Source organism: Girardinichthys multiradiatus, chromosome X (genome assembly GCF_021462225.1).
Source record: "Girardinichthys multiradiatus isolate DD_20200921_A chromosome X, DD_fGirMul_XY1, whole genome shotgun sequence".
NCBI classification, from domain to species: Eukaryota; Metazoa; Chordata; class Actinopteri; order Cyprinodontiformes; family Goodeidae; genus Girardinichthys; species Girardinichthys multiradiatus.
Window position 1 is genome coordinate 8883461 of NC_061817.1, and position 24303 is coordinate 8907763.

At 40.2% G+C, this 24303-nt stretch overlaps 1 protein-coding gene across 2 annotated transcripts in view; it reads left to right on the top strand.

The window, feature by feature from the left end:
• The window catches only part of LOC124862727 (protein kinase C beta type-like), a 145508-nt gene that overhangs the window by 37968 nt on the left and 83237 nt on the right, over positions 1-24303 (top strand). For both annotated transcript variants that reach the window (XM_047356804.1, XM_047356803.1), the window contains exon 3: positions 18593-18675. In XM_047356804.1, the coding sequence (XP_047212760.1) occupies positions 18593-18675 (83 nt within the window). The remainder of the gene's footprint in view (positions 1-18592; positions 18676-24303) is intronic.

The following is a 24303-nucleotide window of genomic DNA, read 5'->3' on the forward strand; positions in this document are numbered from 1 at the left end:
ACCTGTGTATTCAATGCTAACCCTTTCATTTTTACCCAAGACAGTGTAAATAAAAATAAAAAGATTTTAGCTTGTTGGCTCAGAGAGTAAAGCGAATGGCTTAATCTGTGTTTTTAACAAGGCAAGTAGGCAGTCCTATGCAAAATGTCCATGTTCATATGAGATGATGCACTTATGCTGTAATAAAAGATGCAGTCAGTCTGTGTTCACACTGTAATAATACAGGGACCATGATGGGAAGCTGTTGCATAATATTAGCGGGTAACTGGTTCTGATTGATTGAGTAAACATGCAACCCTGTGATATACTATTTTAAGCCATAGACTCAGGGTATTTGTGACTGCAACTGTACTGGTCAGTACTGATTGCCTGTAAAGAGCAATCAACAATCTTTTTATTTTTTTACAAATAAAATGATTAATAATAAAAGTGGGGCATGTATTTTTACTACAGCAGCCCTGATTGCATACTTATTAGAACCACCTTTAACCATAGCTACAGATACAGGTCTTTGCCTCTAATACCTTTGTACATCCAGAGACTGAATTTATGTCCAATTCGTCTTTGCAACATAGCTCAAGCTCAGTCAGATTGAATGGCGAGAGTCAGGGAACAGCAATATTCTAAACCTAACTCAGTATTGCCCTCTAGTTGATACAGTGCCAAACGGCCATACCAACGTAAAACACAAATACAAGAAAGCACTTAAAAGATGTTATAGCCACTTGAGGATCACCCACTAAAGGACCCCAGGAGTAAAAAGCAAAGGTCCTTTCTGTCAAGTAGTACCTCGAATGCCTATAAAATGCTGTAAACGAGATATTAAGATGTTGTAATCCACAGGATGAAATGCAGCTGTTAAGTCTCATAAAACTAGGATCACAGCAGTCAATGGCCAAAAAAATATAATTAAAAACCCTTGGTGGGGGCATCCTTTACCAGTCCAGGGTATTCTTGCTGGCCTAATGATGATTACCATAGGAGAAAGAGTTGTCAGAGCTGTTGCGGGTCATTGATGTTCAAGAACACTGAAACTGCCATTAGCAAGGTGCGACTTTGCAGTGGATTATTGTTTTTCTCCCTTTTCAAGAAGATTAAAGCATAAAAATGTGTTTTGTTAAAAAAAAAACTTGGGTAGTAGTTACTGTTTTTCTGTTTTGTTTTTGTCAGTCATTTTCAGGCTAGCTGCTGGGAAAGGATGAACGTGGCTCATAGACTTTGGTGTAGTCTGACTCATGAGATTTTGGTGCTGGAAGAAATATGTGGACCAAGGAGGTTGGTCCACATATGGAAAGGTTGGTCCTGAAAATGAAAAGGAGCCTTTTAGCCATCTCCATGTATTTTGTGAAAGGACTAATGTGACAATGGGTAAACATCAGCCAACCTCTGTTACGCCTCTGACTTGCCAAGCTAGATAGTTATAGGCCCACAAAGACTGACCCAGCTTTGTGAGCCAAGGGAGGGTTGTGGTAATGATGAAACGTCTGTCCAACCCGTGCAGCCGCTATCATAATGGGTGAGGTTTTTGCAGAACCCGAGTGCAGACAAGAGCGAGGAAGCAGCATGGTGAGTAGATGAAAGTGTTTTGTAATAGGAACCAGTAACTTACAAATGCAGACAGGACACGGAAAATACAAGCGGGTCTAAGACAGAACAGTGAAAGTCAGGGTAGAATGTAGGGTAGTTTTCAGGAGGAACCAATGGAGAACAATGAAAATAAGGGAGTATGTACTGAGGTAGAGTGGAGAATGGACCAATGAACACTAGGAGTTAATCAGAGGGGGATAAGGAGTGAAAGGAGGTAACAGAAAACCTTTAAGTGAACTGACATAAGTAAACAATGAGACTGCCAAAAGAACATAAACGGGGAGGAACCAGATCTATAAGGATCTACAAATTAAAACATATAACATAGAAATACAAGGAAGTAACAAAAACCTAAACACCAGAATAAATCTAATAAATCTGAATGAACTGAAATGAAGCAAGAGAATAACATGGCAGTGCAGAGAAAGTTAACAGAACACAAACTCAAAACCCCAAACGGGCAGATTATGACAGGTGCGTGATTTACAAGCATAGCCATAGAGTAAGGAGTTGACACATAATTTAGAATTGTCCATATTTATTCTTCTGCAGCATTAGGGCATACTGATTTCACAGAAAGAAAAAATAGATTTGTTTTTTAATCAACAAAACTGCCACTTATTAGGAAATATTCTGTTATGTTGATATGGATATTATATTGTCTATATGTCTAATGTCTATAATGTCCATTTGGTAAAGTTCAAACTTTACAAACTTTACATCTTTATATTTATTTTTGATAAAGGTGGTAAAGATTCTTCACATTATTTTGTTTTTATTTCAGTCATGTATTATCATGTAATATTTTTCTTCTGAGCCCAGAATCCACTGTGTACAGTGGATTTTTCATGTTTTGTTGCCTCACAACCTGGAATAAAAATGGATTGTGAGAGAGTTTGTAGCATTTCATTTACAGAACATGTCTACAAGTTTAAATAATTTTTTTATTGTGAAGCAAACATACTGTAAAAAATAACAGAAAATCGCAGTGTTCATAACTGTTCCCCGCTAAACATTTGTAGTTTGTGGAGCCACCTTTTGAGTCGATCACAGCTACCAGTCACTTTGGATGGGTCTCTATGAGATTGCCACGTCCTGCCACTTTGGATTTTTGCCCATTCCTCAAGGCAAAACTGCACCAGCTCCTTCATGTTGGATGGTTTTTGCAATCTTCAAGTCTAACAACAGATTCTCAATTGGATTGAAGTCAGGACTTTGACTAGGCCATTCCAATACAGTTAAATGTTTCCCTTTAAACCACTCAAGAGTTGCTTTAGCGGTATGCTTTGGTTCATTGTCCTGCTGGAAGGTGAATCTCCGTCCCAGTCTCAAATCACAGGCAGACTAACACAGGTTTATTTTAAGAATATCCTTTATCAAGCACCATCTATCTTTCCCTCGACCATTTTCCCAGTCTCTCCGGTTGAAAAACATCCCCTCAGCATTAAGCTGCCCCTACCGTTTCACTGTGTGGATAGTGTTCTTGGAGTGATGGAATGTGTTGAGTTTGCACCTGACATAGAGTGTTCCTTGGTGGCCAAAAAGTTCAATTTTAGTCTCATCTGACCAGAGCACCTTCCTCCATACATCTGGGGAGCTTTTAGTAAACTTAAAACTTATTTTTAACACCAAGTATTTACTTTTTATAATCACTCTTCCATAAAGCTCCGCTCTATGGAGTGTACAGCTTATTTCAGTTCAATGGACAAATACTCCAGTCTCTGCTGTGGAACTCCTTCAGGGTTATCTTTGGTCTCTGCGCCTCTCTGATAATGCCCTCCTTGCCCAGTCTGTGAGTTTTGGTTGGGCGGCCCTCTCTTTGCAGGTTTGTTGTGGTATACAAACTGTATGCAAACATGTGTCAGAGCAGATATAACAACAGATTCATCATAAAGTACACTGATGATTCTGTCATTGTTAGTCTGCTCCAACAGATTGAAAACAGCCATAGCCCAGTGATCAACGACTTTGTTAAATGGTGTGAGGAGTCTTATCTTTTTCTTAATACTGATAAGACTAAAGACATAATCCCTGATTTTTAGGATAAAATCACAAAGTCACTTTAATTAAAGATCAGGCCACTGAGAGTGTGCATTCTTACAAATACATTGGGACTATTCATTCATTCATCTTGTATACCGCTTATTCCATAGTGGGTCACGGGGGTGCTGGTGCCTATCTCCAGCAGTCTACACCCTTGACATGTCGCCAGTCCATCGCAGGGCAACACAGAGACATATAGAACAAACAACCATGCACACACTCCTTCACACCTAAGGGCAATACACCTAAGTCATGTTTTTGGACTTTGGTAGGAAGCCGGAGTCCCCGGTGAGAACCCACGCATGCATGGGGAGAACATGCAAACTCCATGCAGAAAGACCCCAGAATTTTGAAGCTAAGTGTGAGGCAGTGTCATATCAGTGCCCCATCAGCTTGAGGAAAATCTGCCATTTTAACACTGATCAAACTATATTGAGTCTTTTCTATCTCGCCTTTATCAAATCAGTCTTATTATTTTCCTCGATGTCATGGTTTGGTCACACAACTCTAAAAGAGAAGTTCCCTTCAGCAGGTTATGAAATTATTGTCTAGACTAATCGGAGAGCCCCATCAATCAGTCTCATCCCTGTACAGCACACAGGTAAAGATGATAGCCACTTCTGTTTTATATGATGACTCTCATCCCCTTCACAGAGAGTTTTAGCATCTTCCCTATGGAAGATTCTTAGTCCCTAAATGTAGGACCAAATTCTATAAAAACAGCTTGGTTCCAACTGCTGTTACTGAACTGAACAAAAAATCTGTGAGTATTGGCAAATACCTCCCAACTCCAGAGAAAGAAAGAATAATTGTTTTTCAGCCAATATGAAGGCTAATTAAAATCATGCAGCCAGATTGTTAAGCTAAATAGTTGAAATATGCAGAATAATATACAATACAGTAAATGTTTGTGTGAATTTCCGTGGGAGAGAATATAAATTTATGTGAGGAAAATACAAAGCAGTCAATTTTTTTTCTTTAATGATTTTTTTGCAGCACTAGTGGCCTTTATGTAAAAAAAAAAAATTGACAGTAGATAGACAGGAAACAAAGGCGGAGAGAGAGGGAAAGACATGCGGCAATTTTCGCTGGGGCTGGGACTACCGCGTTGAAGACTAAAGCCTCTAAAACAGCCTTAATGACTGGACATAAGCAACGGGCAAGAAAAAAGGAGGAAGGGGGCACTGCAACTGAGAAGAATGAGGCACGGGAAGACATTTATAGACTTTACCGGAAAGTGTTTCAGATGTGGTCTCTAACCTTAACTTCTGCTAAACACTTCGTTGTAAATAAAAACGATACGTCTACAAATGAAATGAACAGGGTTTTGTGGTTTTCCTAAAGCTCTGACCCACCCATATAGATTTCAGCTAATGCAGGTATCTCTTAAAGAACCATTATTAATAGCATTCAGATAACCTTTTCTCATTTTCCTGCCATGAAACACACATTGAATCTATATCAGAAATAGATGCGACTTCCAACCATGTCTATATAAAGAAACTGTCTTTAATGTCTTTAATATCTTACATTAATGATTAATATGATTAGCACCGTTAGCTTTACTGACTATAAACATCAGTCTGTGTGGAGAATGTAAATCCTTACCATAACTTGGAGATATCCAATATTTGCCACTTTTCTAAATTTGAATTATTCCACAACAAAGGCAAAAAGCTATGTAGGATGAAACAGAGCAACTTTGGTGTACTCTGTTCAGCCCTTCATGGTCATAAGTCATGTTCCTTATTGCGGCCAAAATGAACTATCACTCAGTAACATTATCCACATTGAAAACTGTTGTTGTTAGTGTGATCTAGTAGCAGTTGTGGTACATACTAACTGGAAAAATTTCAGACTTTCGAGCCCCCAAACACCTTGACACTGCAGTGCAAGCTGTAAATTTGGGCTTTCTTACCAACTGCTAATTTCTGGGTGCATTGATATATTTGATCAATTCTGGAGCCCTTGGGCATGTTCATAGTTTGCACATGTGGTAATTTATCCCTGAAACAAAGGCACATATATTAGCTCTTTGCATATGTTCTTGATTTATCATTTACAATAGCTCTAACTTTGGATGACAGTTTAGTTACTTTTGCTACTATTGTTCTCAAGTAGTGATACACCAATAATTTGGCCAGTGATTGAAACATGGCAATATTACATTGAGTGTTTTATTTCATAAATATGAATAGTCATGTACTGTAATTCTTTCACTTTAAACTGAATTAAAAACTATATCAGGAAACATGCATCACATATTTAGTTTTCTTTTGTGCTGAATGTTTATACATTAAATAGCTAAAGTAAAACAAACGTTACCCAAATCAGCTTGTAGTCCTTAAAAAAAAGCAGGAAACAGACAAAATTAGAAACAGGTCAAAAGAAAAGAAGAAGTCTGATTACTGTTCTTACATTGAGAGTCGAAACATATTTTTCAAAGGAAGTACATTTGAAACCAAATAATTACATGTTCTGTATAAAACAAAACACAACTTTTTTTCTCCTGTCTGAAATTAAATAAAGTTAATCGTTTTCTGTTTTATGTGAGGTTTACCATAAATATTTCTATTTACTAAATGCCTGAATAATGAGAACATTGTTCTAAAACATTAACAATTTATTTTTTATTTTTTTAGAACTCCTGTATGACTTGGGTCATGAGGTACATTGGCATCTAACATTTACCTCTTAACCAAGAAATCCTACTTCAGTATTTTCATATAATATTCTTTCCTCGTGATGCCGTCTATTTTTTAAAGGCCCAGTCCCTCCTGTCCTAAAGACCCACACAGCATGATGGTGCCACCCAGTACTTCACAGATGGGATGATGTTTTCGGACTTGCAAGCTTCTCCCTTTCTCCTCCAAATGTTATGATGATCCCCATGGCCACACATCTCAATTTTAATATAATCAGACCACAGGACGTGTCTTCAAAACTTAAGATATTTGTCTCTTAGTGCATTTGCAAAGTCTAATCTGTCTTCTTCCTCTCTGATTTCAGTCTTGACTGTGAAAAAGTCATAACAAAAATGTAAAAAACAATTCTCTCATTATTCTGGATTTTAACAAAAAGAAATAATTTTTGTAATCTAAACTTAGCTAAAACAGCAAAAGTTTAGTCAGGTTTTACGTCAGACAGTGTGGAAAAAAAGGTTATCTGTAAATATCTGATTTCAGCTGCGTGTTGATCTGTGTCCACTGGAACAACATCAAATGTCATTACTTTGCATTTTTGTCATAACATCCTACCTTGTACTCAATGGTTAAAAAAAATACATTTTCCACCTAAAGAGAAACTTAACTACACCCCGCTTCAATACTGGAAGACTCACCTTAACTACTGCTTTTAAGCATTTCTTTTTACCCAACTACAGGTCCTTCTCAAAATATTAGCATATTGTGATAAAGTTCATTATTTTCCATAATGTCATGATGAAAATGTAACATTCATATATTTTAAATTCATTGCACACTAACTGAAATATTTCAGGTCTTTTATTGTCTTAATACGGATGATTTTGGCATACAGCTCATGAAAACCCAACATTCCTATCTCACAAAATTAGCATATTTCATCCGACCAATAAAAGAAAAATGTTTTTAATACAAAAAACGTCAACCTTCAAATAATCATGTACAGTTATGCACTCAATACTTGGTCGGGAATCCTTTGGCAGAAATGACTGCTTCAATGCGGCGTGGCATGGAGGCAATCAGCCTGTGGCACTGCTGAGGTCTTATGGAGGCCCAGGATGCTTCGATAGCGGCCTTTAGCTCATCTTGAGTCTCTCAACGTTCTCTTCACAATATCCCACAGATTCTCTATGGGGTTCAGGTCAGGAGAGTTGGCAGGCCAATTGAGCACAGTGATACCATGGTCAGTAAACCATTTACCAGTGGTTTTGGCACTGTGAGCAGGTGCCAGGTCGTGCTGAAAAATGAAATCTTCATCTCCATAAAGCTTTTCAGCAGATGGAAGCATGAAGTGCTCCAAAATCTCCTGATAGCTAGCTGCATTGACCCTGCCCTTGATAAAACACAGTGGACCAACACCAGCAGCTGACACGGCACCCCAGACCATCACTGACTGTGGGTACTTGACACTGGACTTCTGGCATTTTGGCATTTCCTTCTCCCCAGTCTTCCTCCAGACTCTGGCACCTTGATTTCCGAATGACATGCAGAATTTGCTTTCATCCGAAAAAAGTACTTTGGACCACTGAGCAACAGTCCAGTGCTGCTTCTCTGTAGCTCAGGTCAGGCGCTTCTGCCGCTGTTTCTGGTTCAAAAGTGGCTTGACCCGGGGAATGCGGCACCTGTAGCCCATTTCCTGCACACGCTTGTGCACGGTGGCTCTGGATGTTTCTACTCCAGACTCAGTCCACTGCTTCCGCAGGTCCCCCAAGGTCTGGAATTGGCCCTTCTCCACAATCTTCCTCAGGGTCCGGTCAACTCTTCTCGTTGTGCAGCGTTTTCTGCCACACTTTTTACTTCCCACAGACTTCCCACTGAGGTGCCTTGATACAGCACTCTGGGAACAGCCTATTCGTTCAGAAATTTTTTTCTGTGTCTTACCCTCTTGCTTGAGGGTGTCAATAGTGGCCTTCTGGACAGCAGTCAGGTCAGCAGTCTTACCCATGATTGGGGTTTTGAGTGATGAACCAGGCTGGGAGTTTTAAAGGCCTCAGGAATCTTTTGCAGGTGTTTAGAGTTAACTCGTTGATTCAGATGATTAGGTTCATAGCTCGTTTAGAGACCCTTTTAATGATATGCTAATTTTGTGAGATAGGAATTTTGGGTTTTCATGAGCTGTATGCCACAATCATCTGTATTAAGACAATAAAAGACCTGAAATATTTTAGTTAGTGTGCAATGAATCTAAAATATATGAATGTTAAATTTTCATCATGACATTATGGAAAATAATGAACTTCATCACAATATGCTAATATTTTGAGAAGGACCTGTATATCGGCAACCCACTGCTCTGCATTTGTGTGATTAGATAGATTCATAAATTTTTTAAAAAGCATCAGATAAATGGATTTTTTTCTATTAGATGAAGAGATCACTAATTATTCTGGTTACAGAAAAGACAATCGCATTTCAGTCCTGGCTCTATTTTCATTATATGTTTGTTTTGGCCCTCGGGTCATACCGTTGAAAACGCGTAGTACAGTTTTAGTACCATCATTGCGACTGTGTGTGTGTGTGTGTATAAGTGAGTGTTTTGTCTAGGGATTTGGCAGTAGCGGAAGCTAGAAAAGAGCAGTCGCCTTGAAGCAATCTGTGCGCACAGCTCACACCATTCCTATTTGTACTCGTATCCCTCCACCTGCACGTTCTGTGTTTTCAATCTCATGTCATTTGAGTGAGGGGGCGGTTTTCTATGTGTGTGTGCAATACACTATCATTGCTATGTGTAGGTGGTGTAACCAGAGAGAGAATATTACGTGGGAGTGAAGTACCATTCAGGTGGACATGTGTGTTGTAATGTGTGTGTTTGAGAACGTGTTTTCCGTTAATTATGCTCCCTCTGCTCAAAGCTGCTGGGAAGAATTCACTTGAATATGATACCATATCTGCCATCTGATGGTAAAATTATTGAAGAAGAAAATGAAAGCATTACTTTTATTTAAAGAAATGTATTATGGTAATTATTATGTCACATAATAGTGCTGTGAAAAGAACCCATTGAACTCTGAAATGGGGGTTAAAAAAATACTTTATGCTACCATGACAATGTTACATTAAGGATAAGTTATGTTTAAACAAAACTATTGTGTGGAAAGCAAAGTAATGCAGGCACTATTGAAAAGTAAAATGTAACATGGCAACACTGCTGTTTTCTTTCAGAATTCAAGAGATGTGCAGCATATTTACGTTTACATAATATTTATATATATATAATATGTAATATACATTTGGCCCTACGTTATATTTCTACTGGACAAAACTTATTTTCAAGTAACACTACAGTGCAATTTTTGACTGCTCTACCCACCTCTGGCCAGAAGTGACAAAACAAGGTCAAAATCAGTTTGACAGCAGTTTGAAATACTGTTACCTTCATAGGAGTGATGGTTGGTGTCCCTATACTTTTCACACCCCATGACACCCCGAGTTTATCACAACCAGAAATATTTCCATATAGACAAATTTGTCGTTTGTAAGGAAGAGCGTAGTACAGTAGCCTTCTTTCTGCAAGCTGGCTATCAGTGTGCAGCAACATGTGGGGTAGGGATGTTGCTGTTCTCTACATCCAGATGTACTCTAGCATCTTATTAAAAACACATCCACCTGTAGGAACAGTATGACTGAACGTTTTTGTGGTTTTGAAACCTTTTTAAAACCTTGGCATACCTTTCTGCTTAGACTGTATGTTATATCCTCACAAATATGTTTGGTAGTTTTCTGACACTGAATCATCTTGGAGGGCGGCAAGTTCATCTTCAAGGCCAATGTAGTCTACTGCATTCACTTCCTGAGGCTGAAAAATCTGAGGTCACACACACTAGTGATTTTTTTAAAGTTCATGTAAACATTTTTTTTATATAGTTTTTAGCAGAACTAGTGGCTTTTTTTTTTTCTGACAGTTTTTCGACAGTAAGCTGACAGGAAAGGGGTGGAGAGAGGGGGAACACATGCAGCGACAGTCCAGCCTGGGCTGGAAGTCGTACCCTTGATGGGCTGCATCGAGGACTGAAACTTCTGAATATGTGAATATGCATTGTGCATTTTACCCCTGCGCCACTGCCGCACCCCAAACATGATTAAAATTAGACTTAATCTGCTGATGAATCATGGTGCAAATTGGTGCAAGAAGAGACATGCGCAGTGTTGCCAAACTGGTTTGCTGTAGACATTTTTTGCTGTCCGCTAGACTTTTTTCCAGTTGTTTCATCAAGTTTATCCAGAATGTTTTAATCTGCTGTCTGAAGTCATCATTGAGAGTAAATATGTCAATAAGGAGATACGATAACATATCGGTCAGGAAAATGTTTGTACAAAGTTAACGGGTTATTTAATTTCTTTGGGTAGTATGCATTACCACATGTAAAAGACAACAAGCTTAGATTTCACGCTGACAGAAGTTAATTCTGTATGTGTTTTTATTTTTTATACAAAACTAATTTTGACAATGTCTCCCCAGTAAAAATCTCCTTATGACCTACTGCCAGCTTCCCTGTTGTTGCAACTAACAACTTTATGATTATAAACACCAATTTGCAAACTGTTAATTATGGCACAAATATTAATTAATGTCATTTTAGTCCAAACAACCTACACTCTTTTCCGCATCATAACCTATTCTTAAATTGATAGACCTAATAAAGTAGATAAAGATAAGTCTAGATTGGAAGATTTAGATCAGCGATGAAAACTTACCAGAAATTACCTTTTAAAGCATCTAAAGCAAGTTGACTGCTTTTATTTCTGGCCGCAAATCTGATACTAAAATGATCTATCTAATTTTACATGCATCACATCATCAAACTTCCACAGCTGATACCAAAAATCTTTCCAGCGGACAATGATGAAACTTTCAAAACTCATCATGCCTTTAGTGGATAGTCAGTGCACTGTAAACATAATCAACTGCAACTGCACAATCTTTAAAAGTGACCAAAACACTATAATTAATTTAAAGAGATTATTGTTTGTGTTATTTATTCTGTAACCTGGATTGACTTCAGCTTTCATGTAATCCTATGTTGCACATTTAGTACATTTACAGATATGCCCTCTCTTTGGGCATATCTGTCATTCTACATATGGATTCCAGGACTTTTATATTAACAGTTTCTCTAAGCGTCTGTGATATTTTATGCTCTGTGCTTGTCTTTGCTGTCCGTGGAGCTGACACTGATCGGGGTGGAGATGACAGGCTCGTTGTGCATCATCGCTTCCACATTTGTGCTCTGCTGAATGCTACCAACCTGGAAAGTGGAACCACGTCATGCCTTTCATATCAGTTGGCTGCAGATTGCATAAGATTTCTTTGATGTGCATTTTAGTTGTTTTCTACAAATGTGGGTCTAATGAGGAAAAAGTGTAACACATGTTTAGCTTTTGAAAGCCCATAGACAGAAGGGACAGAAGCTTCTCCTGATAAGAAGATGGTGCACATTATATATATATATATATATTATATAGAGTCCGAAGTCTGACTAAATGACAACACTGCAGGAGTTACAATAAGAGAGCGGAGGTGTTAAGACAAACGCACATAATCCTTTTGTTTCATTACTTGCCTTTAAATACTGTGCAATAAGTGCTGCTTCTAAGAGTTAAGTCACTGCAGCCAAGAGCATCTGTAATTTGCTTTAATTCCAACAAAAACATTTGTCAAAAGTACTTCAAAGAGTTTTTCAATCTCAGTCATTTAAAGGCAGAAAATTCCATATTCGGACCCTTCAACTTTTGTTGCCAAAGAGCTGCAACATTTTATCAAAGCACAGTGAAGTGATGCAATATGCAATTTCTTTATCGCCAGACTGATTTTACTATGTACATTTGACAACAATATTGGCTGAATGTTTACAAATGGAAGTTTATTTTAGCTTCTGTTTTTCTCCTTATTTGCATTTTTTGTTTTCAGAAGAGGAACAGGAACACCACTGTAAATTTGATTACACAAGACCAATTTGTTGTAACCGATGTAGAGTAACTGCAAGGATTTATTTATTTCTGCATACCTGGCTGTCTTTGAGTAATTGCAAAAAAGTCACTTTGTTATTACTTTAGAACTGTATTAGATTAGGTGTAATAAAGATGTGCTCTTAGAGAATAAAATAGAAAGAGAGACACTTGTAAAGCGGATAAACTTTAGCAGGTCTCCTCACACATTTAAATGTATCTTTCTTTAGGAAAGTTGCCCTATGACAGACACAGTGGTGCTTAGACAACAACATTGTCTTGAACATCAGCAAGACCAAGGAGGTCATTATGGATTACGGGATGTCAAGGAAGACAGAACATGATTCCCTCCTTTTACGTGGGTAAGCGGTAGAGCTTGTGGTCAGCTTCAAGCTCCTGGCTATCCACATGACATCTGACCTGACCCAGTGTCTAAACAGTTTGCATCTGCTGAAGAAAGCACAACAAAGGCTCATCTTAATCAGGAAGCTAAAATGAACTGGATTCTGTTCTTGGCTGCTTGTGAACAAGCCACAATAGAAAGCGTTCTCTGTCTTAGCAAGACCGTGTGGTACCATAGCTGTACAGCACAAGATAGAAAGAACTGGGCCCGGGTGGTGAAAACAGCAGAGAGCATTATGGGATGTCAACTCCCACATCTGGACTCAGGATACGCTGGATGGATTAAGAAGGCCAGATGTATCGCTGCAGACCCCACTCACCCCAGTCAATAGACTGTTTAAACTACTTCCTTTTGGAAAGTGGCACATAAAAATACAAAGACTGAGAGAAGGATTCTTCATTAGAGCTTTGAAATCCACCCCCACCCACTCCACATTCACACAATGTATATGGAGAGATACACACCTATCTTCCCTTCCTATATGTGGACCTGGGTAAAGGGTAGCCTCACAGGACACAATAACTGGGAAAATATTATAAGAAAATAATAAAAAAATAAAACACTAGGTTCAATATTTGTCAGTTCTTTCTCTGTTGTAGCTCTACCAAAAACGTACAAATCATTAATTTTGGCAGCAATAAAAAAGAAAGTTTTATAAGTGGCTGAAAGAAAACAAGTAGAAAATATAACACATTCATGACCAAAAAAAAAAAAAACAATATCCAGGAAAAACATGGCTGTGAGCGCTGGCTGTACAAAAGAAAATGCAAGATGAACCAATCATTACAACAATCCCACAAAGCATTTTGGCATGTAACAGTCTTAGACTCACATTCATTGTCTTCCTTGCACTGGATGCCAAAGATTAAACACAGGACTTGTTTTTGATGCGTCTAACTGACAACATGTCTGCAACCAGCACGTGACACATACACACAGGCCTGGCACCATCCACATCACACATACAGCATCTTGTTGCAGTACGATATGATGACCACTTAAAGTTATTTTTTAGAAGTATGATCTAACAATTTGTGTGCATATTGCTTTATATTCTTTACATAAAATATGTCTCACCACAGCTATCAAAATCAAAAATGATACAGAGGCAATGATTACAGGCACCGTCTGTTGAAGTTTTACTAATTTTTAAATGTTGTACATGTTTTAGCTTGACATATTTGATTCTAATCATCAAAAATCCAAGGACATGCTCTAAGTATGAACACCTTATCCGCACACAATTCCATATTTTTAAACATTCTGTGAACCCTTCCAGCATCTGTATTACCAACCTGGGTCTTCTAACTTTAAAACACTTAACCTCTATAGGCAGAGGCAGTTCATGAGAGTCACTTTCTGTTTCGGGTTAAACGTTTGCTGTTCATTTAAATCACGCAGGTGAGTCTAACACCTCTTCTCGGTCCCAGAAGCACCTCTCAGACGGTCAAAGCGGTAACTACTGAGTTAGCTTAACCGTTCACAGAGCGAGCTAACAACTCGGTCGCTGAACGCTTCTCAATAACTGTGCGTCTTTTCCAACGCTGGTCTGTTGCCAAACAGCAGGAGGTGCAACTGGTCACCAAACTAGCTGCACTCTTAACGGAGAAACTTGCACTTGTTCTCACCATGGATAGAGTCAAGCCACCATCTTGAACTTGCACAAGTAGTATCTTCATAGCTGGGGCAGATACCCATTGTGTCTGCGCTTCGTATCTGGGGTTGCAGCATTAGGGTCTGGGGTTGCCGGGGACGCATTTACATCACCAGCAAGCTGTGAGCACTGTGTACGGCTCCCCATTAAGTCTCGTCGGCAAAGGCACATGCACTAAGGTGGTCTGTCGGTGGTTGATTCTGTGATGGGATAGCCAGTCCCCCGCTACCACTAACGGACCCAGAAGAAGACAAGGCCGCCCTTCCAGATTTCAGCACTTTTGCTAATGCTGAGTCTGAATCTGAAATGGAGTCCATTTGTCACAGGTATGACAATGATGAGCAGGACTGCGCACCTTATACCATCCCGTCGGCTGCATAGCCTTGGCAACAGTTGACACCAGTCGCAGCGGCTCACCAAACCTGACTGCAACGGACCTGCGCAATGTCTGCAGAAAGGCAACAAAAAAACTGGGGATTGAGAGGCCAGAAACCCTCATGGAGACCACCACATCTCAGATTGAGGGAGAGAGGCTTTCAAGGAGATTCCTTTGTCTCCGTAGACTTAAAAGACGCATATTTTCATATTCCTATATACCCGCCTCACAGAATATACCTAAGATTTACGTTTCACGGAAAGATAAACAAGTGTCTGGTACTTGAATTTTGTCTGTCACTGAGCCCTGTTCTGTTCACATCTGGCAGCTCTAGGTTTTACAATAAACTGGGGAAAGAGCATCTTTACCTCGGTACAAGCAATCACTTTTATTGGTGTTTCCGTGAATTTAGTTCAACAGAACTAGTAAAAGCCTTTCATGCATGTCTGGTACTCTTTTGCAGAGGCACACATGTGGAATTCAAGTTATGCCTCAGACTGCTGGGTCTGATGGCGTCGGCGCTGGCGATCATCACGTTCGGCCGTCAGCATTTTTCCTTTGCATTTGTTTTGTAACTTGCAGTTGTTTCTTGTGTTTGTGTGTTTGCATCTCTTTTGTGTTTGCAACTCATGCTTTAGTTTTCATTGGGTTAGATTATTGTAGCTCAGCCGTCTCATGTTGGGGTTTACCCCAGTGGATGAGAGGATCGTATCCCTGCGCCTTCGGATTGGGGATAGGTCTCTGACTGTCGTCTCGGCCTACGGGCCGAGCGGTAGTGCGGAGTACCCGGCCTTCTTGGTGTCCCTGTTGGGGGTGCTGGATAGTGCCCCTCCCGGAGACTCCATTATTCTGCTGGGGGACTTCAACGCCCACGTGGGAAACGACATTGACACCTGGAGAGGCGTGATCGGGAGGAATGGCCTCCCTGATCTGAATCCGAGCGGTGTTTTGTTATTGGACTTCTGTGCTAGTCACGGATTGTCCATAATGAACACCATGTTCAAACATAAGGGTGTCCATCAGTGCACTTGGCACCAGGACACCCTAGGCAGGAGGTCGATGATCGACTTTGTTGTCGTATCATCAGACCTTCGGACGCATGTTATGGACACTCGGGTGAAGAGAGGGGCTGAGCTGTCCACTGATCACCACCTGGTGGTGAGTTGGATCCGCTGGAGGAGGAGAAAGCCGGACAGACTTGGCAGGCCCAAGCGCATAGTGAGGGTCTGCTGGGAATGCCTGGCGGAGCCCTTGGGCAGGGATCTATTCAACTCCCACCTCCAGGAGAGCTTTGACCAGATCCCGGGGGATGTTGGAGACATAGAGTCCGAGTGTACCATGTTCTCCGCATCTATTGTCGATGCTGCTGCCCGTAGCTGCGGCCGTAAGGTCTGTGGTGCCTGTCGCGGCGGCAATCGCCGAACCCGGTGGTGGACACCGGCAGTAAGGGATGCTGTCAAGCTGAAGAAGGAGTCCTATTGGCTGTGGTTGGCTTGTGGGACTCCTGAGGCGGCTGACGGGTACCGTGAGGCCAAGCGTGCTCCGGCCCGGGCTGTGGCAGAGGCAAAAACTGGGACCTGGGAGGAGTTAGGTGAGGCCATGGAGAAGGACTACCGGTGGGCCTCAAAGCGATTCTGGCAAACCGTCCAGCACCTCAGGAGGGGGAAGCAGTGCTTCGCCAACACTGTTTATAGTGGGGGTGGGAGGCTGCTGACCTCGACTGAGGACATTATCGGGCGGTGGAAGGAGTACTTCGAGGATCTCCTCAATCCTGCCATCACGCATTCCCTGGTGGAAACAGAGGGGTGGGACTCGGGGTTGGACTCTTTCATCACCCAGGCTGAAGACACCGAGGTCGTTAAAAAGCTCCGCGGTGGCAAGGCTTCGGGGGTGGATGAGATCCGCCCTGAGTACCTCAAATCTCTGGATGTTGTTGGGCTGTCATGGTTGTCATGGTGCTCCAGGAGTATGGAATCGGGGGCCCTTTATTAGGGGCCATCCGGTCCCTGTACGAGTTTGGTCCGCATTGCTGGCACTAAGTCGGACCTGTTCCCGGTGCATGTTGGACTCCGGCAGGGCTGCCCTTTGTCACCGGTCCTGTTCATAACTTTTATGGACAGGATTTCTAGACGCAGCCAAGGGCCGGAGGGGGTCTGGTTTTGGGACCAGTGGATTTCGTCTTTTCTTTTTGCAGATGACGTGGTCCTGCCTGCCCCCTCTAGCCAAGACCTACAGCATGCGCTGTGGCGGTTCGCAGCAGAGTGTGAAGCGGCTGGGATGAAGATCAGCTCCTCCAAGTCCGAGGCCATGGTTCTCGACAGGAAATGGGTGGCTTGTCCTCTTCAGGTTGGAGGGGAGTTCCTGCCTCAAATGGAGGAGTTTAAGTATCTCGGGGTCTTGTTCACAAGTGGGGGGAAAATGGAGTGGGAGATCGACAGACGGATCGGTGCGGCTGCCACAGTAACGGGGGCACTGTGCCGGTCCGTTGTGGTGAAGAGAGAGCTGAGCCGAAAAGCAAAGCTCTCGATTTACTGGTCGGTCTACGTTCCTACCCTCACCTATGGCCATGAACTTTGGGTCATGACCGAAAGAACGAGATCCCGGATACAAGCGGCTGAAATGAGCTTCCTCCGTAGGGTGACCGGGCACTCCCTTAGAGATAGGGTGAGGAACTCGGCCATCCGGGAGGGGCTCGGAGTAGAGCGCTGCTCCTCCACATCGAGAGGAGCCAGTTGAGGTGGCTCAGGCATCTATACCGGATGCCTCCTGGACGCCTTCCTCGGGAGGAGCTGGAGGAGGTGTCTGGGGAGAGGGACGTCTGGACTGGTCCCGGATAAAGCGGAAGACGACGAGTACAAGTAGATTATTGTAAGACCATCTTTACTGTTGTCTATAAAAAGATCTATCAGGCAGCTCCTCTGAAACGCTGCTACTCAGAGTCCTGACAAAGATCAGGAAAATGGATCCCACCTGTCCTTAAAACATTGGACTGGCTACCAGTGTGTAAAAGGAAAGAATCTTGTTATTAGTCTAACAGGCGCAGAATGGTTTTGTGCCTATATACATTTTCAGAGATGCTTGTCAGGTCATAGGCCTGAGGTTACCAGAGCCCTGTTGACTCAATGTTCCAGGACCAGAACTAAACATCGTGAGACAGCATTTAGTTTCAATGCTCCTCAGCTCTGAAACAAACTGCCTGCAAACCTGAGATGTGCAGAAACTGTTGATTTTTTTTAAATCAGGAGTGAAAATAGTACTGTTTAATGCAGCTTTTCCATTAAGACCAAAAAGTTATTTGTCTTAAGTGTTGACTGTTTATTGGTTTTAAATGGATATTTTGCTGTTTCTTTTGTTATCTAATGCTTAAATTTCATTATTATACTTTTTATTTTATTTTTTGACTTTGATCAAAATTTTCTTATTGCTTTTCCATTTTGGGTCAAAAACTTTAAACTGCTTTGTGTATAAATAATGCCGTTCTGTCTTTTTTTTTCAGCTATTAATAATTCAGACTGAAACTAATGGGGAAATAGAACAGAAACTCCCATAATATACCTCTCAGTCTTAAGTAAGAGAATAATTAGCTAATTATACACCCGTGGTATTTGAGTGCTTCTCTCTCCAGTTGTTTTGCTTTCCATTTTGGCTTCAGCTTGCAGTGATGAGCCTTGTTTTAGGACATCTGTTTATCAGATCGATAAATTCCAGGAAATGCTGTGATTCTCAATAATACTTTAAACAACCAGTGAGAATCTATCTTGTTATATATAGCTGCTAACTATTCTGGGTAAAATCTAAAGAAATTATGATTATAGACTGAAGCATAACTTTGCGGGCTCAGACTGAATTGTGATACATTGTCCCCCCATTTCTTTTCACAGTGTGTTGTTTCGTGGTTCACAAACGCTGCCATGAGTTTGTCACTTTCTCCTGTCCAGGCGCGGACAAAGGACCTGCCTCAGATGTGAGTACAGTCAAATAAGTATCTTGCAAAGTTATTAATACTTCAAAATCTTTCCAAATTTCAATATATTTTATGATTATTATGAGGATATTGTTTGATAGACCACCACAAGGTAGTGCATAATTAAAAAGTAAAATGAAAAGACGTGTGATTTTCAGAATGTTTTAAAAAGTGAAAACCTAAGGTGCATTTGTTTCAAATAGATTTAGGTCTGGACTTGGACTAGGCCATTGAAATACATGAATATGCTTTGATCTAAAGCATCCTATTGTAGAACTTGCTATATCATTAGGGTCATTTTCCTGCTGAAAGGTGAACCTCCCCCCAAGTCTTTTGCTGCCTCTAACAGGTTTTCTTCTAGGTTTGTCCTGCATTCAGCTCCATCCATCTTAGGCCTCTTGGTTGCTTCTCTGATTAATGATGATGGCCATGCCTTGTAGTTTGGCTTCATTCTTTTTTCATCTTTGGATGATGGATTGAACATTACTGTGTGTAATGTTCAAAGTTTGGATATTATTTCTTCTTCAGGCTTCTTCACAGCTTTATTCCTGACCTTGATGCTGTGTTCCTTTGTCTTCATGATGCTTTATGTTCACAAGTGCTCTCTACCAAACCTCTCAGGTCTATTAACTAATTAGGTGGCTAATAAAGGCTATTAGTTGCATTTTATTTTACTTAAAGGTATCAGAGTAAAGGTGGCTATATATAAATGCACATCAAACCTTTAAGACTTTTGTTTGAAAATAATGTTGAAGACCATGTATCCGTTTCCTTCCATTTTATAATTATTTACCACTTTGGTCTGTCGGTCTGTGACATAAAAGCTCAATTATATACATTTAAGTTGTGGTTTATCATGACAAAATGTGTAAAAGTTCAAGAGATATAAATTATTTTGCAAGGCACTGTATGCATCAAGTAAAATCTCTAAACCTATGCGTCAGTAATAGAGCAGCAGGTCCCTGGTTGGGGAGCTGGCCCCCAGGGGGATTCATCCCCTCCTCCCTAACACATGCAACAACAAACATCAGTAGGGTTTTGATGTGTGGGACGATGGACCCTGCAAAAGTATTGAACTACTATACTTGAAAAAGTATTCGTTGCATTCCAACCTGTAATTTAAATGTTTTTTAATTTCATTGTATGTGATGGATCTGCACAAAATAGTTTATGTTGGTGAAGTTAAATTAGGAAAACATCTTTATAAAAAAGTTATAAATGCCCTAAAAGTTATTACCTTACCTTTCAAAAGTCACATAATTGGTGAAATGAAGTCCACCTGTGTGCAGTCTAAGTGTCACATGATCAGTCAGCATAAACACACCTTTTCTAAAAGGCCCCAGAGGCTGCACCACCACTAAGCAAAAAGCATCACGTCATAAAGACCAAGGAACTCTCCAAACAAGTCAGTGACACAGTTGTTGAGAAGTATAAGTCAGGGTCAGATTATAAAAAAATGATAATGATGTTCCCCCAGAGCACCATCAAATGAATCATCTTGCATGTGTGGAGGAAAGTTCTCTGGCAAGATGAGAGAAAAATTAAACTTTTCAGCCACCAAGAAAAACGTTATGTCTGGCGCAAACTCATCACAACCCCCTCTGGTGTGGTGTTGTTTGTCTGGGTGCTCAGGCCGCATCCGGGAGTAGTGGGCTTCCAACTGGTGGCATTGGCTCCTGGGGATGTGTCGGGCCAGCCATGTCACCTGCAGGTGACAAACTTGCTCATATACACCCATTTAACACAATCACACTTATTTCATACAAACACAAGATCATACACACACCAGTTACTATAACATCAATATGGCCTGCCTTTGATACTGGATCCAGTCTTAATTTAATAAAGTCCACCATGCAATTAGGATTTTATCTTGAGAAATCCTTTTTTGTAGAGCAAATTTGCCCTGACACATGTAGGCAAGCAGCTTCTCCATATTGTATGCCTGATATGCTGTGCACAGGACACGTGGAAAGAAAAAAGGTGAAAGAGCAGTGGGGCACTAATGTTGATTGATTAAACATTTTCACTTCATGAACCTCAGTCAGATGTCTCCACCCTGTTGCAGATACAGTTGAGCAGCCAACATCTGTCTTTCTCTAGTTGTCTTGTCCTCACATTTCCTATGTGCCAAAGAACTGATTTTAAAATCCTCTTCTTGGCTTTTGAATGTGTTAATTGTGTTGCTCCTTTATACCTCTCTGACATGCTTCAGCGTTAGGTTTCAATAAATAACTTCTGTTTGTTGTACGAAAAGCTAGGCTGAAGCTCAGAGCAGCTTGAGCCTTTTCAGTCATGCTCCAAAATTATTGAAAAAGTTGCCATTATGTATAAGACAGGCTTCTTCCCTTGCTTTTTTTAAGTCTCTCTTAAAAACACACCTATTTGTAGTGGTTTTGTTTGGGGGTTTGTTTGTTGTTTTACTACAGTCTTTGTTAATTCTGCTTTTATTGTTTTTGATTATTTTTAATTTTATTATTGTTTGTGTTTTGGTTTGACCTGTTTTAGTACTGTAAATAATTTTTGTAAAACAAATTGTTTTTTTAATGTGCTTTCTAAGTAAAATGGATTTAGTTTTGGATTTACACTGTAATAGAACAGATAGGACTCACTCTAGCATGTCATTTTATACTGTAGAAGCCATTTAAGAAAATAAATCTGTAGTTTCCTCATTGACTGTAAATAAATACATACCATCCAAACAGGTTTCAAACTAAGGCCATTTATAGTCATTCTTCATTCTGCTCTTAAAACATCAAGTGCTTTTATGATGCGCTCTGTCACGGATCTTAAAAAGAAAATGCAAATCCACTCTCTCATCTTAGGGAACCAACTGATTTGCCCTTGTCTCGGTATTAGTCTCAAAAACCCCTTCTTAAGTTCCACCTGTTTTCACCTCCCTTTGGAGTGGCCTTTCAGTCTGACGAGCACAGTCAGTGAGACGCTCCAGAGGAAACACTTGTGTTCTCCTGTCGGCTTTCTGACTGATAACACTGTCGCTGCGTCTAAAATTCAATTTGGTTATTTTCCCCGTCTTTCAGTTGAATACTTTTGCAGCTCTTTCTTGGCGCGGTGATTCAGATAGCTTCTCTTCTATAATTTCGTTTTCCGCAACTCCCTAAGGGCTAAGCTCTTTTCCCAAATGTAACCTTAAAAATTTGCCAGCATTTATTTTTCCTCATCTTGTTACTAATATTTGTTTCATTTTATGAAAGTTTAAAACCTCTTTTGTGTTAAACAATAATATTGCATAAGTACATTTTACATAGGCTAACGTACCTTGGGTTTCTGTATGGAGTTTACATGTTTTTCCCTGCATGCGTGGGTTCTCTCCAGGTACTCCGTCTTCCTTCTCAGTCCAAAAAAAACATGACTAAGGTTAACTGGTCTCTTTAAATTGCCCTTACAGATACATCTTAAAAATAATTGAATATCGTGAAACAATGTTTTGTCACTCAATTCAGAAAATGAAAATACACAGAGTAAAATATTTCAAGCATGTATTTCTTGTAATTTTGATACATTTTTGCTTACAGATAATAAAAATCCCAAATTCAGTGTCGCAGAAAACTTTAATATAACCTAAGATCAATAAAAATGGCGTTAAACAGAAATAGACTTCTTAAAATTATATTAATTTCTATGTAATCAATACTTTACTGGGCCTCCTTTTGTATTAATTACTGCATCAATGCAGCGTGGCATGGAGGCAATCAGTCTGTGATTCTGCTGAAGTGTAATAGAAGCCCCAGTTGTTCTGATAGCAGCCTTCAGGTCGTCTTCATTGTTGGGTTTGGTGTCTCTTATCTTCCTCTTGATAATAGATAATAGAGTCTCAATGGGGTTCAGATCAACTGAGTTTGCTGACCAGTCAAGCACAGTAATGTTATGGTCATTGAACCAGATTTTGGTACCTTTGACAGTGTGGGCAGGTGCCAAGTTCTGCTGGAAAAGGAAATCAGAATCTCCATGAAGCTTGTCAGCAGGAGAAAGCACAAAGTGCTCTAAAATGTCCTGTTAGATGGCTGCTCCCCAAATCATCACTGACTGTGAAAACGTCACACTGGACTTCAAGCAACATGGATTCTGTGCCTCTCCACCCTTCCGCCAGACTCTGGGACCTTGATTTCCAAAAGAAATGCAGAATTTACTTTCATCTGAAAACAAGGCTTTGGACCATTGAACAACAGTCCAGTTCCTTTTCTCTTCAGCCCAGGTAGGACACTTCTGACGTTGTCTGTGGTTCAGGAGTGGCTTGACATGAGGAATGCAACATTTACAGGTGTTTGGAGTTAATTAGCTGATTAGAATGTGACACCATGAGTTTCCAATATTTTTCCAATATTCAAATTTTCTAAAACAATGGATTTAATTATGTGTAAGCAGGAGCTGCGCAGTTGCCTTGCAGTAAGAAGGTCCTACGTTCCTGGCCTGGGGTCTTTCTGTGGGCTTTCTCCAGGTACTCCAGCTTCCTTCTACAGTCCAGAAACTGTTGAAGGAAGATGGTTGGATTTATTGGATCTCGCTGAATTGCCCTTAGGTGTGTGTGGGTGTGCGTGTGTTGCCCTGAGATGGACTGGCGACACTGTCTAGGGTGTATCCCCTCCTCTCACCTAATGACTGCTAAAGATAGGAACAACGCCCCCTGTAAGAGCAATAGGGTATAGACGATGGATGGATGATTTACCTTCAAACATGTTCATGCAGGAGGACATTGAGCCGAAAACAAAAACATTGAAGAAAATAGCCTGTTGCAGAGAAAAAGAAAGCTGAAAGAATTTACAAGGATACAAAAAGTCTACACACCCCTGTTAAAATGCCAAGTTTTTATGATGTAAATAAATTACCTTTAATTTGACATTTGTTCTATATTATTTAGATGAAAAATTAACAAATCTTTTGGAGGATAACATAAAAAATTGAACAGTTGCAATAACCGTGTTGCATAAGTATGCACACCCTTACACTGATGAGCTTCAAAAAATCATTGAAGCACATTTTAGTTCAGTTTTAGCATTCGGTCCTTAACTCACACTTGCCAGTTTTGGGAATCTGAAGTAAAGTTTAGCTATCCTTTTATTATTATCAGAACATTTGCTCATTAGCAATTTAACTGAAATGATCTACTGATGCTAAGGTTTCAGTAACATTATAAAAACTGGTTATTTCTCCAATAGTGATAAAAAGAAAAGAAAGACTCTTGTCAGGGATGCTGCGAGGAGGCTAACAGTAACATGGAAAGAATTGCAGAAGGTTTTTTAAGTGTGCATCTGTGCATCACCCAGAGATGTTTTTGACTCAAAACCATAAAGTGTCTGCTAGAATGCTGAAGATACATTTTATTTCTCAGCATCACAAAACGTTCAAACATACATCCAAATTAACAGCAGAAGAGTTTTGTGTGATTTATTGTGGTCTCATGTTGTTACATCACCTGGTATTTTATCATTGTTTGAAGACTTTTGACAATCATAAGATCCACAATATATTGTTCACTAAATAATCTTAGAAAATAAATCTATATCCCCATATCTAAATATGTTGTTGTTTATATCAGTAAAAATGGAAATTATGAACAAGGATTTCATAAAAACAGTAAAGCAATAAGATTAGGGGAAACATATTCTA